The sequence below is a fragment of the Myotis nattereri genome (assembly GCF_964212035.1).
Source record: "Myotis nattereri genome assembly, chromosome: 1".
Classification (NCBI taxonomy): domain Eukaryota; kingdom Metazoa; phylum Chordata; class Mammalia; order Chiroptera; family Vespertilionidae; genus Myotis; species Myotis nattereri.
The window spans coordinates 118,836,913-118,852,666 of NC_138075.1; the positions used below are offsets into that span (position 1 = coordinate 118,836,913).

The window sequence follows — 15,754 nt, forward strand, 5'->3', positions numbered from 1 at the left end:
TATCATCTTCATTTTGCAGACTTGGGAGACTGATTAAATTGCACAAGGTCACACAGCTAATAAATGGTCAAATCATATTACAATGCAGACAATCTGACTTCAGAAAACTTATGCTTCATTGTTATCTATAGTGACTCTCCAAGAAGTCATTGGCACTCAGAAGAAAGTTGATGGGCTATGATTCTCTCAATCAAAATTATGAACTTTTTTTTTAGATTTTTCCCTAAATGATGGTTGGTTATATTTTAATACTTTGAGAGTTAGAATTTCATAGGTAAATAGGGTTACATTAAGGCACTTAATGTTGACCGTTCTTAACATCTTTATTATTTTGTGAATAAATCTAGAAATAAGTGTTTTGTGGAACTTCCTTCAGGCTCTGTCTATATTTAAGGTTAAGCTGTGTTAGGTCAATTTATACTATTTTATAATTGATACTTATGAACTGTTTATTAATAATATTTCAAGTGTTATAATCAGGATAAAAAAAAATCTCCCGAGGGCCTTGTAAAGTAAAAAGATATCCCATGGACACTGTTCCACATGTTCTTTAAGAACTGAGCAGTCCTTCTGGGTGAGCTAATGGTCAGCCTCGCTCCCTCTGCCTCTTTTCCAGAGGATGAAAGGTTCGCCATGTAGCCTCAAGTTTGAGACAGTGGCTCTCGAACTTAAGGCTACATCAGAATCACCTCAGGGACTTGTTAAAAAGAAGATGGCTAAGACCTACCCCAAGAATTGTAGATTTAGTTTGAAATGGTACCAAGAACTTGCGCTTTTCACATGTTCCAAAGCTATGCTGTTGTTGTTGCTCCAGTATTCACACTTGGAAAACTACTGCTCTAAACCATAAATGTTATATTTTCCATTTAAATTTTTGTTTTGTGTAAATTTCTCTTTGTTGTTGAAAGTACTACAGATGTCCCTTTTTTGCTTACATTGGCCCTCACAATCCTGCTCCCTGCCTGAGGCCTTCTCTGCACTATTGTCAGTGTCCATGGTTAATTTTTTGGTTAATCTCTTCCTTTGCCTCCCTCCTGACTCCTTCCCTCTGAGATCCTTCAGTCTGTTCTGTGCTTCCATGTCTCTGGATCTATATCAATTACTGACCTTATCATCTAATCATTTCCTTTACGAAGGAGTTCAGATCCCCTCTTCCAAAGCAAAAGTCATTGTTTCCTTCAAATGTGTCCTAACACTGAATTGGCTCATATCCAACAACTCTCTAAGTAATGCGATCAGTTAATTTAGCATTAGATATATTGTGGAACCATTTTTTTTCTTAAGGTATACAAAAGTAGTGTTTTCACAAATGTTGGTACAATGTAGACCTCCTACCTTATCTCTGTCCACAGGTATTTCTCTCTCTTCTTCTTTATATAGTGTGTGTTCTGCTTTGGTTTTCTCCTTCCTAAGAGTACTTGATTCTTTTTTTGTGTCAGTTAACACTTAGAGTATACATTTCCACACAACCTTGAACACATTGCACACCCCACCAACAGGATCTTCCTGAGTCATTCTCATAGAATATACACTCATTTTTTTTCCTGCTAAATACTTACCAAGACACTATCTTTGGATTTATCTTTGAATTGAGCCTGAATACCTGTGCACTGGGATCATACCCCTTTGGTTCCTATATAAAATTGCTGTAATTAACTCACTTTGAGGAACAGATCAACAACTGGTCTTGTGAATTACATTGTTATGATCACCATAAGGATGTGGCTAAAAATGCTATTCATTGTATGTCTCATTTATGCAAGTTCAGAAGATAAATTCCATTCAGATCTTTGAACCAGGAATATTTATTTTGTTTTGTTTGAGGATTGGAGTATTTTTAACTCACATATGACATATGAAATTAGTTCTCTTTTTGCCTGTGTTGCTGTAAAAATCAGAGTCAATTTATGGCCTGACTACCAATTGTACAGGATGTGAAAACATTTCTGTACCAGCATCATTTGACCTTATCTCATTTGATTTTTCTGCCACAATTTTCTCACTTAAAAAAAAGGTGGGAAAGCTATAATATGTACTTCTAAAATGTCTTTTAAAGTATTCTAGAGTAAGGTAGGGATTTACTTTTATAAATGGAAATATTATATTTGTTTTTATAATGCATTAACTTAATTTAGTTTTAGAGTCAGTCTTTTTCATACCTCATTTAGCTGTACTGTCATCTGTTGGGTAATCCACAAATCCAGATCCTTGTCCTGTGGTCTATTATCAGAAACTCTAGAGCTAGTAGGCATTAAATATTAAATAGGATTTACCATTTTGGAGAAAGCATAGTTTTAAAAAGGGTTTAAATTAATCTTTTTAACTCAAATACTCATGTGACATTTCATCTTTAAGCAGCATAATATTGTGTGTGTGTGTGTGTGTGTGTGTGTGTGTGTGTCTAGGTATGTGTGTGTCCTGTGCTGTAATCATAAGCATTATTTCTTTTGGTGTTTGAAACTGTAGCAGCAGATTTCCTAGATTGATCCTACTTTTGCTTATTTCAATAATGCACAATACAAAATGCAACTGTGTGAAAGGAAAATTGCACCAGACATTACAAAACAGCAAGGAAGACTCTATTCAAGACTTGAAATAGGGTTCAAGATCATTGCAATCAAGGAGGAAGATTAACTGAAATTCCACTGAATCAAGAGGCAGAAGGATTTTTAAATGCTGGGTAAAGTAATGAAAACATACTGGAACATGTTTGTGGGGGAGGTTAGTCAATATGATGAAGACAACTGTGCTTGCTAAGTGATCTTTTCACATTTCAAAGTTAGGCTCTTTCTCTCTTATAGAGGCTGGGAGATGGGTCCACTATCTCCTTCAATTATTACTTTCTAAAGTGATGGCTCACAGGTTCTCCAGAAAGACATTTATCACAGTATTCTGGCTTCAGAATATTTTCATCTCAAAGGGACTGAGACAGCATTATAAATGCAAGTTTTCTAAAAGTAAATACTATCAGAAAAGGAAGGTCAGAAGCATAGAAAAAACCTGTCTAACACTGAGTCGTGCTGAGGGGAATGTTTAGTTAGTCTTAGTGGTATTGATTCTTCAGCTTCTCATAAGGTAAGATAGTTAGGATAATTTATATAATTTCTCAGTGAATACAGATATTTTTATGTGATCATTAAATATACATAGGCTATTTTCTTTGCTCTTTAACATTGAGATATATATATATATATATATATATATATATATATATATATTATCCTGTCTAATAATAGACAAACATGGTAATTGACTGTACCTTCGCTACGCTTCCCATTGGCTAATCAGGGTGATATGCAAATTAACTGCCAACAAAGATGGCGGTTAACCGCCAACAAAGATGGCAGTTAATTTGCATACGTAGGCGCAATGCTGGGAGAGGAAAGGGGAAGGGTGGAAGAAGCCACCTGCCACTGATGGTGATTGGAAACCCAGGCGGCAGGCAAGAACCAGGTGGCAGGGCAAAGGGGCCGCCTTTTCCCGCCCCTAGGCCGGTGATCGGAGAAGCCAGGTGGGGCAGGGAAGAGGCAGCCTCTGGCAGCCACCTCTTCCCTGCCCCTCCCACCCTACGAACTGGTGTTCGGAGAAGTACCTGTATTTTTTTTTTTCAAAGTACCTATATTTTTAATAATTTCTTGACATGGTAAAAGAATTTTACATTATGATCCAAGGGTGGTGGGATGGGGAGAAGGAGCAGCAGAAAAATCCAACAAACAAAAAGGGAAACAGAAATGCATGGTGGAAGGGATTTGAAGGGTGGGTAGGGGCATTGCCTAACTAAAATGCAATTGGTTTGTTACTGAGTACTATTCATGGGAAGACAGCATCCTGACTCCTTCTCTATACAGCATATTGGGAGTAAAAATGATGCATCCAGGTGGAAATATGATTAGGGGTTGGAAGACAGAGAGGGAAAGAAGAAGTCAGAAATAGACACTGAGAGAGTCACTGGCTGGCTGGCTGCAAATACTGACTCTCCAGTAGTGATAGAATAAAAAAGTGGGGGATATCTCTGGAAGATTCAAGAGATAGGGGGCAACTTTTCTATGGTTTTGACTTGCCCAGCAGATTTCCACATACACACGTGTACACACCTATGTTTGCATGCACACACATATACACATAACCGACTACCCTCCCTGGAAGCACAGAAGAAGAAGAAGCCGCCAGAAGAAGAAGCCACCCACCTTTGGTCCAGGCGGCAGAGCTTGCAGCTGGCTGCAGCCCAGGAGACAGACAAGCCACCCACCCAAGGTCCCAGGCTTCAGCCACCCGGAGAATCTGCCAGCCCTGTGGTCCAGGGCGCCAGCGCCTGTGGTCCAGGGTGCCAGCGCCTGTGGCCAGGGAAATAGGTTCCCTCTTCTCCTACTGCAGTCATTACTTCAATATTCCCTTTCTGAATTTCTCTCCTGTGCTGCAACCCAACTCCACTTTTCATTGGAAGGATTCGGAACAGAAGGAGCAGTGTTAAAAGTTTACATTTTTAAGCCGGTGAGGTTGGTACTTAAACATATAAATGGAAAACTAGAGTCCTTAAGGTAACAAAGGCTACAAAGGACAGGGACAGCGCATGACCTATTATATTCAGCAATCCATATGGGGACTGAAAACTTTGCAATGATGACAATTACTGGAGATATGAATCAACTAAAATAGTTGACAGGGACAATTCTTCCATCTTTGAAAATATCTACATCAAATCTGTTTAAATAGATTTTCTCTGCATAATGTAACACATTCTGACAAGACCACCACCACCACCAATGTGGTCAGTGTTGTGCCAATAAATGTTTAATAACTGAGGGACCGCCCCCACCCCCCGAGTGCACAAATTTTTGTGCACCGGGCTACTAGTAATATATATATTAATGTTATTTATTTAAATTTAAATGTTCATGGATCTGGTCAGAATGCTTTTGTTTTAAGAAATAAACAAACAGAAACAGACAAACAAACAAAGCTCTCATTTTCCCAAACATAGGCAGCAAAATGGAAGGCAGATTAAGGAAAAACCCCATGGTCTGCAATTATGGCAAAGTAATTTATAAAAATATTTCCTTGTCAACAAATACTGACTTTGCACTTTTTGAATGACAGAATCCAAATGAACTAGAGAACTAGAAAAAGTCATGACAACTGAAATGCAAATGAGCTAAGTAACTGATTTATTTATTTTCTTAAATATTATCTCATATTTTACCAGTTATAAGAATCAGTATAAAAGAGATTTTCAAGAAGGAGAGAATCTATAAAGTGATATGAAATGCAGATTTTAAGTGATATAAAAATGGAGAAAAACTGGAAATACCATTGTGTTCATTGGTTAAGAAGTAATTGCTAACCTTTGAAACTTCGATGTGAGAATAGTACCAGTGAAAAACCAGTGTGTAAACTGTCCAAATAAATGAGTTCATGATACAACAGGGGAGGCAACTGGTGTTTCACTATATTTTTTTAAATAAATATATGCTACAAATAATTTGAAAGATTATTAGAGTTAAGAAAAATGTTCTAAGTTTAGATGCAACTTAAACAATTTTCTACTCTGAAAGTAAATATTATTTAAAAGAGAAAATATTTAAATTTCAAAAGAATGCAGAGCATCAGTATATAGTGAGAGAGGCTGACAGATGGAAGAATAATTTTGGAAAGGAGAAAGTCCACAGCTTTTGAGACAGAATATAAGGAAAACAAGAAAAGCAAAAAAAGATTTTTCGTTTCAGTTAGTCTCATTACTAATATTTTCACTGCTACACGATCAATGCCATAAATATTAAGGATGTACTACTTTCAAAAAGACTTCAAAAGAACTATATTTAGCACAGGTCTGTCTAAGCTGCAAGCCATGTTATAGCTATTTCTACTCCTAGGTATTTAAAAACTAATAAAGAAATATAATTTACCCTGGACTCATTCTCATTTCTCATAGTGAATGGTATTATTAAATTTGATAGAAAAAAAAATGAGCTTAACATACCTATTAATTTTAATTTCATATGACCAGTAAAAGTACTGATTAATATTCTCCTATTTAAATAATTGGTGCTAAGATATTATGCTATGTCAAATACCATTTACATAGTAGCCACATTATGAAAATGCTTATTTTTATTTATGACATTATATAGACTCTTTAATAATTCATGAACAGAAAATATTTTCTCCTTACTTAAGATAGGGCTGAAATGATAATAATGGCAAAATAATAATGATGATGACAATGATATTTTAGTCCACTCTTCTCATTTTTCAAGGATGGGCTTACATAAAAAGCAAAATTTGTGCCCATCTAAAAGATCCTTTCTTATTTTAGTTTCAACCCAAAATACTTATCTGTGGTTATTCTATTGAACAGGGACATTTAAGACAATTGGAATTCAATCATACCCTGCTTAGACAATTTGAATTGTTGTAATTATCTTTGAGTATATTCACAAACTAAATAAAGCCTTGATACTTGTAGGGAGCGGCTCTAGAGTTAAGCCTCAAATTGACCTGTGGCAGAGCCACAAACAAGTCCCAGTTTAGAGGGCAGAGCCCTCTTAGCTTAATTAGGCTTAACTTTATAGCCCTCCCTAGTTCCTTCCTGGGTAGCTAAAGGGCTGTGGGAGGTGCAGCAAGTGCTGCCAAAACAAATGAAACTCACAAGAACATTGTAACTATGTTGACCACTACCTTGTTTTTCTCTGATTATAAAATAAAGCCTCAGCTTGCTGGCTGGATTCTTCTCTGTGGCCTCAACCAGGCACAGGAGATTCACTGAGCCCCAAATATTCTCTTTGTCTGTCTTTTCTTTAATCCTTCACTGGGCTCCCTCAGGATCACTGAACCCTTGGCCGTGCTGGCTCGGCACAGATACTTCACAACTTCTTTTAAGCATCTAGTTCTGCATTCAGATTATCAGGGGCACCATTTTACATTAGTTTTAGGAAATGGGTGTAATGATGTTTTTGTTGTTGCTCTTGAATTTTTAACAAACTTTCATTCAGACTATAGATTGGCAATTGGAGTTGTTAGATAAAGGAAGTGAGTGTAAGATAGCTAATAGTATATAAGGAAAAAAAGAGACCACTACTCCTATCCATCCTGAAGCTTTAATACTTCTCATAAAAACACTTTAAGAGCTGTTTTATTTCTTCAAGCAACTAACAGCCTCTATCAATAATTGCAAATTACAGTGTATTTCTTTTCTATGTTATTTGCATATTTTAAAATGTGTATTTCAAAGTGATAAATTAAACTTTACAAAATGCTGCTTGTCTGGGAAAGGAAACAGACACACTCTCCTTAGTGTAGAAAGGTGTATTAAATGACTCTGAAATGTTTTATACATTCAGTGTGTTCTTAGGTGCATTTTAACTTAAATATCAAAATATTCCCCTGTTCAGTAGTTTTGAATCAAAAAATTTTATTGTCATCGAAGAGTTGTATTTTGTCAATTATTTTGTAGTGCTCCTATGGAAATGTCTGAAATATCAAAAATGAAATTCAATATTAGAGTCTTTTCAATGATTCTCATCAACTGATACATTCTCTTACTTTATTCTGTAGGATTGTAGTACTGAAATATGTCCTACAAGTAAAGGGTTTTTGTAGATACTATCAGTCTCTGTAAGAGTATTGCAGTGTGCATGTTAGCATTTTCAAAACTCTGAAAAGTTCTGCAGAAAAGCAAATTTTCACTCATTTAGTAAATCCCCAACTTTCTTTAAACATGATACTCATAACCCTTTTCTGAAACAGGTTTTGGCAAATACTGTTTTAGATAGCTATGCTTAGATATGTTTTCTTCCTTGTGCATGAAATGCAGTCTCCTTTACAAAGCAGGACTGAGTAACAGTTACAGGACACGTTTGAGAGCTGATGTCCCTGGCAAATCATATGACTAAGACATTTAACAGCTGAGTTGTTTTTATTTTATTTTTGTCTTTACAGAATCCTCTTTTTCACATATATCCTCATATTAATACTTTGTTCAGCAAGTATCATTCTGCTCCCACACAACAAAGCCCATGAATCCGAGAGTATATCAAAGCTCCTTTTCTTGCTATCCTATTTTCTATCATGGATCTCAGAACATAAGATGGCCAAACCAAACAAAAAAGGAGGACATATCAGATTGAATGGTATCAACAGGAATCCATAGAGTTAATGCTTTGAAATGTCAAATTCTATTAAACTCAACCAAAACTATTGAATATCAACTATAACAAGGTACTGGGTTCAGGAGTTGGGATTATAAAGAAGAGTGAGGCATGGCCTCCCTCCCCAGGGGTCCACAATCTCTCTGAGAAGAAAGACAGGCATCTTATTATACCTGGACCATTTATATATACTATCCTTTACTATCTCTTAAGTTGCTTTACTGAAACAATGTATTTCCAAATGTTTATTCAATTGACATACAATTGGACTGGAAAATACTTCCACTCTAATATTTTTATTGTCATTAACAGAGAACTAATGAATAGAAAATCAATTTTTATTTATCTGATTGAGCTAACATATACATAATCTTTCAGCAACATTTTGACAGTTTTCATGTCAACAAGAATCTTACTGAGATTGTAAGAAGTGGCATATTTGAATATTTTTAACTAATTTATCGACTTGGAATGGCGGTCAGCATTCACTCTGGGTCTCATCTTCTTTCTAAAATAGATTCTTGGCAGAGGTTCAAAAGCTGACACCTGATATACCTGATCTCCAAAGAGAGGATTTCTCATTAAAATTTAGAAAATGTTAATGTCTTTTTTGTTCTATCTACACATTTTATTTTATTATGAAACTACTATGTGTTGTAGGGAGCATCTGACAATCAGTGAATTTTATACTCTTAAGTCTATAGCTACAGGCAACATACAATCTCACAGTCTCTTTTTTGCCTTTATCTGCATTGAGTTTGTATTCCTAGAAGCCATAAGCCTAGGCTTCTCCAGAGCTAATCGTCTCTCCTTCAAGCATAAACTGAAGAAGTAATCTCATTTTAAATAAAGAAATTTTTTATCCAAGTTGTAGACATTTACAGGCAAAAATCCACTTTTATCTCTAGGTTAAGTTCAGCAGTAAACCCTACCTGGATCTTTGCAGTGGCCTTCCTTTTATACACAGGTTTCATTCTCCTCACACAGCACCTTTGCGAATCTCAAAGTAGAGGAACTTCAGTAAGTGCAATTTACAGTGTCCTCAAGAGTAACCTGTCTAAAGTGAATGTGGGCCAATTTGCATTCAGTTTCCCATTATTAAAAAAAATTGGGCTATAGGTTATATTGCAATGTTTTCTAAATTGATTATCCAGAACAGAGGCTCAGTGTGATGCCAATTCTTTACATACTTTGCCAGACTAAACAAGTACCTTTGTGAGGTCCATCTATCACAATTTATGACACATTAAGCTAAATCTAATGTTCTCTCAGGCTGGTGTTAGGGGATTTTCAATATTCAAACTAAGAAATTGCATTTGGGGAAAGGGATTTCTCCTCTCTTTTCCATAGAATTTCTTTAATTCTGTAGTCTTGTTATGTACTATTGTACTTCTGTTATACTCTGGGATTAATCGCAGCTTGATTTTAAGCATTTGAAATCTTAACTGGTAGTAGGAAATGGCTTTAAATTAACATTGCATGAACTACTATAAATTGTTCACTGAAAAAGAGAATGTTTAATTATAAATGAAGGAACCTGCTTCCCAGTTGATTAACTATATTAAACACTTTATATTTTCAAAGCTCTACACTACTGCTAATAAGCTATTTCTCACAATGGTCACAGAGGGAGCCTAATACTATAACCCCCTATTTTTATAATTGGCGCACTTGACCCAAAAAAATAGATTGCCCATATTGGATCACATGGAAATGAAAAACTAGTATTAGGTTTCAAGTTCTTAATGTATCTGTGCCTAGTTTACAGAGTTATGCTCTTAGTTTTCTGAACAGGCAAAGTAAATTAGAAAATAATTTTAACTGTCCTCTGTTACTATGGATAGGTACACACACACACAAGCAGCACATGCCCCCCTCCCTTAGAATGTTACTATTCTGTATACAAAACTGGATAGCTTATTATGGGATAGCACAAAACAAGCTGCACAAGATGGTTATCCAGCCAAAGGACCCGTGCTGCTTATTCTGAGCTTCCTTGATCACTTGCAGGACTCATTTGTCCCTCTTCCCCTTTAGAATCTGTCATTTGAAAGACTAATATGATTGCCTTTGGCCGAATTATAAAATTATCTGACTCTGAGATCAACAGATGAGTTCATTCTTTAAAGCTCACTTGATTATATTGCTTTCTATAAAAATATAATTAAATCATACTTAATTTTATTCATTGATTGATTATTAGATTTGTAATTTTAATATTTTTACTTTGAATTTTCAGTTATTTTTATGAATAAGACAGTCCATAATACAAAATGTTGATATTAATTTTATGTTTTTTATTAATTTTATGCTTTGAATTGTTTAATAGTTTAAACCTAATTTGTGTGATGAGTTTCCAGGTTTCTCAATGTCAGTATCACCTTAATATGTCTCTATGCCTAAAATAGGGCTAGAAAACATAACTGCCTAGTTAATCAATATTAGTCAACAATGAAAAGTTCAGAGTTTTTTATTGTGTAGTTACATGGCAGCTGACACATAACTTTGAATTAAATTTATTCTAAATATGCTGGCAAATGAAGCAATTGTTAAATTAGCATAGATTTTTTTTAACTTTAAAAATAATGAATTGCTTGTTTAAAATTTTTATTTAGGTCTATCACTTCTCTATAGAAACAGGATAGAAAAGTTTTTTATCAAAGGAAACTCTTCATTTAAATGTTATAATGCTAACCAAAGTAAATGCTCCTTGAAATACTGCTTTTAGATCTCTTTTTAAAAGAAGAAAGATAATCTGCCTGGCTGGATGGTTCCATTGGTTGGAGTGTCTCCCCTACACCAAAAGGTGATGGGTTTTGATTCCTGGTCAGGGCACATGTCCAGGTTTCAGGTTGAATTCCTACTGCCCTGACACATGTGGGAGGCAACTGATTGATGTTTCTCTCACATTTCTGTTTCTCTCTCTTTCTCACCCTTCTCCCTAAAATCATTTTTTAAAAAAGAATATTCTATGTGCTATAGAACTTCAATTACATTTGAATTATATATGCACAATATTATACACCAAATATAGTAGCCAGATATAGATATTTTAGCACATTTCCCTTTCTACTAAAAATCATATTTTAGTGCCTATTAAAATATAAATATATGACTGTAGATAATATAATGCAATAATTTCTCCTAATTTTATCCTAGAGCCATTTACTAATAAAGACATGATTAGGAACAACTAAGCTTCATAAATTGTATTTTATTGTGGAAACAAACAATATGACAATATGATTTAAATATTTGTCTTTTGGTGTTTTCATTAAGACTGAAGCTTTGTTCATTTTGTAAAGAATATTTTGGTGGATGCCTCTCTGAGATTCAAACTTATTCACACTTATAAAACATTTCACATCATGCAGTGTGTAGTTTTTCTTGACATAAGTGTCATAAATGTTAGGCAGATAAATTGGACTATAATCTGTGAGTACATAATTTGCAATATGTGAGGGACAGGGTTATGTTTATTTTCTTTATCGCATGTTGTAAGTGTCTTGCCTAATGTCTATTCTTAAACAGGAACTCTATAAATATCTTTTGAACAAAAAGAAAGCAAGCAAACAAGCAAGACAGAAAGGAAAGAAAAGAAAGAAAAAGAAAGAAAGAAAGAAAGAAAGAAAGAAAGAAAGAAAGAAAGGAAGGAAGGAAGGAAGGAAGGAAGGAAGGAAGGAAGGAAGGAAGGAAGGAAGGAAGGAAGATTGTTTTTGATGTTTGTTTATTTCTCATTAAGATGTAAACAAGAAAGCAGATAAAATATTTGGGACTCTAGAGTAAATAATGTTAAAAGCAAATATTTCTAAGATTTAAAAAGTGTATTAATCTTCAGTGTATTCTTTCATGGTTTTATATATTTCCATGGTGTTTCCAGGCCTTTATTAGACCAACTGAGAAAAATCTAGTTAAATTCAGGAACGATATCCCAAAATACAATTAGAAGGCCTCCATTATTTGCAGGTTCTCTTTTTTGTCATTGTTGTTGTTAATTCTCACCTAAGGATTTTTTTTCACTGATTTTTAGAGAGTGGAAGGGAAATAGAGAGAAATATCTATGTGAGAAAGACACATCGATTGGTCGCCTTCACACACATCCTGACCAGGGCTGGGGATAGACCTGCAACCAAGGTACATGCCCTTGACAGGAATCAAACCCAGGATACTTCAGTTCACAGGGCGATGCTCTTTCCACTGAGCCAAAGCCACAGGTTCTCTAAATTCACATCATTTTTACCATTGTCATTATATAGTTAGGTTTATTGGTTAAAGTAAATAAAAAATTATTATTCTGATAATCATGTTTCACTGCATGTGCTTCATATCATCATATATAGATGATGATGTTAAGAGAGAGGGAAATGGGTAGGATATTTGAAAAGAGAAAAGTGTGTGCAGAAGAGAACCACTGCCATAAAAAAGAGCAAACTGTATTCCCTATTGTGTCCCTAGTGTAACTCAAAGTTCAGAACTGGAGCCCTCAGGAAACCAATAGATCTCCTCCAGAAGCCCTTGGTAGTCATCACTACTGACCCAGGCTGCGAGAACAGCACTGAAGTTGCCCCAGAAAGCACTGCTGTAGGGATACAAACACAGCGGGCCTTCCAAGCCCCCTGCCAAGGTTCTTTTGGTCACATGCACAAGAGACTCAGCAAACAGTTGCAACAAGAAAACATCTATATAAGGTGGAAGAGAGCAGTGACAGCGATGTTTTGAAAAAAAATTCCTTTTTAACTCAGGTTATTTCAATATATGAAAATGCTTCATGTTGTGAACTGACTTAATTCTTACAAATCTAGTTTTGGTCAGCATGTAGACTCAACTTTAGAAAATTTTCTTTAATGTGACATTTGTGCAATATTTGAGTTGTTTACAAAGTTTCATAATTGAGGGATGAGATAAGTAGTGAATTAGCTTATTAAATATTATTTTAAACTCTAATTCATCATGACTTTATCTAAACAGATTACATTGTTCAAAGTTCAATAGCAACGGTGTTTATGTATCATGTATAGATTTAAAGCATTTTCACATCACTGGGAAATATTATCCAATTGATGTTTGAGAGCCTTGTGATTCCAAGAACTGAAATCAGTCTGTATGTGAAGAATTCCAAAGTAGCTTTGCTTGTTTTGCCAGCCTGTTACCAGATTGAATGATTGAATGGTTTAAAGTCTCTAAGTGACTTAGGTCTTTAGATTACTTCTAGATTATATAAGTTTTATTGATATGTACATTAATTGGAAATAATCACACACATATATATATATTATTTATTTATTTACTTTATTTCAGCCCAGAGATAATTAGCTAGAGTGAATGAAATCCCTAGCATTGTGAAAGTAACACTATTTATGGAATTTTTATGTTTTAGCATTAAAAAAGGGACGGTTTTGGATCACACCAGATCCTTATCACAAAGATGACAACATCCAGATTGGGCGTGAGGTGAAAATATCTTGCCAAGTAGAAGCTGTTCCTTCTGAGGAGTTAACATTTAGTTGGTTTAAAAATGGCCGTCCACTAAGAAGCTCTGAACGGATGGTTATTACACAGACTGATCCAGATGTGTCTCCAGGAACAACAAACTTGGACATCATTGATTTGAAATTCACGGATTTTGGGACATACACATGTGTAGCATCTCTGAAGGGAGGAGGAATAGCTGATATCAGTATCGACGTTAACATATCCAGCAGCACAGGTAAGCATATTTATGATACCAAAGATGTTCATGTTGAGAATAATTTCCTTACCTTTAGCAGATGAAATAGCTTCAGTCAGCCTATGAACTATCTTATTTTTTAAAGCTTCCTAAAAACAAATTCTAACCTTCTGAATTACCAATAAATATCATGTTAATTTCATGTTAGATTTACATGAAATTTTATAGACATAATGCAAATAAAATTAATAGCACTGGCTTTGATAGATGTAGGCTTCTAGGTTAAATAGTAGCCATTTGTTTGTTTCATTTTATTTTTATTTCATTAATGAGAAACCTTTATTGCACTCTAAAAGCACATTAATAAATTTAAACAAGAAATGTCTAGAGTTAAGGCATTTTTTTATAAATTTTAAACTAATGGAAACTATTGGGTCCTAGGAAGAAAATACTGAGAGGAATTTGAGTATTCAAATACAATATATGTAACAAATGTATTTTCCACCAACAAATACCAAAGATAAAGATGTTAAAGTTGTATCAGATGTGACTTTCCAAAGAACCTTATGATAGAATCTCTTCACAGTGAGAATGATTAAATATAAAATTATTCTGGAATGCAAGTCCTTCTTTTGGGGGTTAAAAATGAAAACATGTTATCAAATTTCTCTCAATTAAATGCACATCTGCACAGGAGGAAAATTAAATGGCTTTTGTATAGGAGGACACAGTAACTTAACTCTCTGGACGTTTGAAAGCCTTGTGATTCCATGAACTGCAGTCAGTATGTATGTGGAGAATTCCAAAGTAGCTTTGCTTGTTTTGCCAACCTGTTACCAGATTGAATTGTAAGATTTTTATATGATCTTAGGGTGAATGATATGTGTGGTAAAGAGAACACAACTGTAGTTAGCAGACATACTCTGCCCTGAGGAAATTTAAATAGTCTTCTTTTCTAGTCAGGAAGCTTTTTGACTCTTGTATGGGATCAGATTGACCTGTGTGGGTTTTTTGTTTTGTTTTGTTTTTCTCATGGTTCCAAATTGCAGTTTATACTGGATTGATTTTACTCCTTGAGGAATATACATCCAACTTTAGACTGACCAAATGTTCTTACTTTTCACCACTCTGCATTATTTCTAAGGGATATTTGATTTTTATCAGCCTCAATTAATATAAATGGTAGTCAGAGTGATGGGAAAAATTGGGGGGGGGGGAGGGAAAGTGTCCTTTTCTATATAAACAATAACAACAATAACTATTTTTTTTAATCTTTCAAAGTTGGTGCTAGCACTAGGGGATGGACTCAATTTAGGATATCTAATGGAAAGCTGTTGATACATTCAGTCAGTCATTATTTGTATGTAGTCATTAAATCAGCAAAGAGCCATTACTTGCCTACATCATTGCCCTAGGGCAGTGATGGCGAACCTATGACAAGCATGTCAGAGATGACACTCGAACTCATCTTTTTGGTTGATTTTTCTTTGTTAAATGGCATTTAAATATATAAAATAAATATTAAAAATATAAGTCTTTGTTTTACTATGGTTGCAAATATCAAAAAATTTCTATATGTGACACGGCACCAGAGTTAAGTTAGGGTTTTTCAAAATGCTGACACGCCGAGCTCAAAAGGTTTGCCATCACTGGCCTAGGGCCTAGGTGATATCTCACATATGATTTTTCCATTAAGTAAAAATAATTTTGTAAGATCCAAGATCATTGCCCTTGTTTGTAAGGGTCAGTTTTACAGAATTTATGTACATTTAATTATAAGCATTGCTTTGTGTTGTTGGTTGTTTGTCTTGTTTTATTGCTTTTTTAAAATCAGTGACACAAACCTAGCTCCTATTTAACAAGACTCGTCAGGTGGAAAACAGTTCTTATACAGTTAAACGTATACACAAGAGGGAGCACAGGATAGAGAAAAGAAAGGAGC

At 34.8% G+C, this 15,754-nt stretch overlaps 1 protein-coding gene across 1 annotated transcript in view; it reads left to right on the forward strand.

Annotated features, from left to right (window-relative positions):
* Positions 1-15,754, forward strand: part of MDGA2 (MAM domain containing glycosylphosphatidylinositol anchor 2) — a 944,924-nt gene that overhangs the window by 683,004 nt on the left and 246,166 nt on the right. The window contains exon 7 of the mRNA XM_081087224.1: positions 13,522-13,851. Coding sequence (XP_080943350.1) covers positions 13,522-13,851 — 330 coding nt within the window. The remainder of the gene's footprint in view (positions 1-13,521; positions 13,852-15,754) is intronic.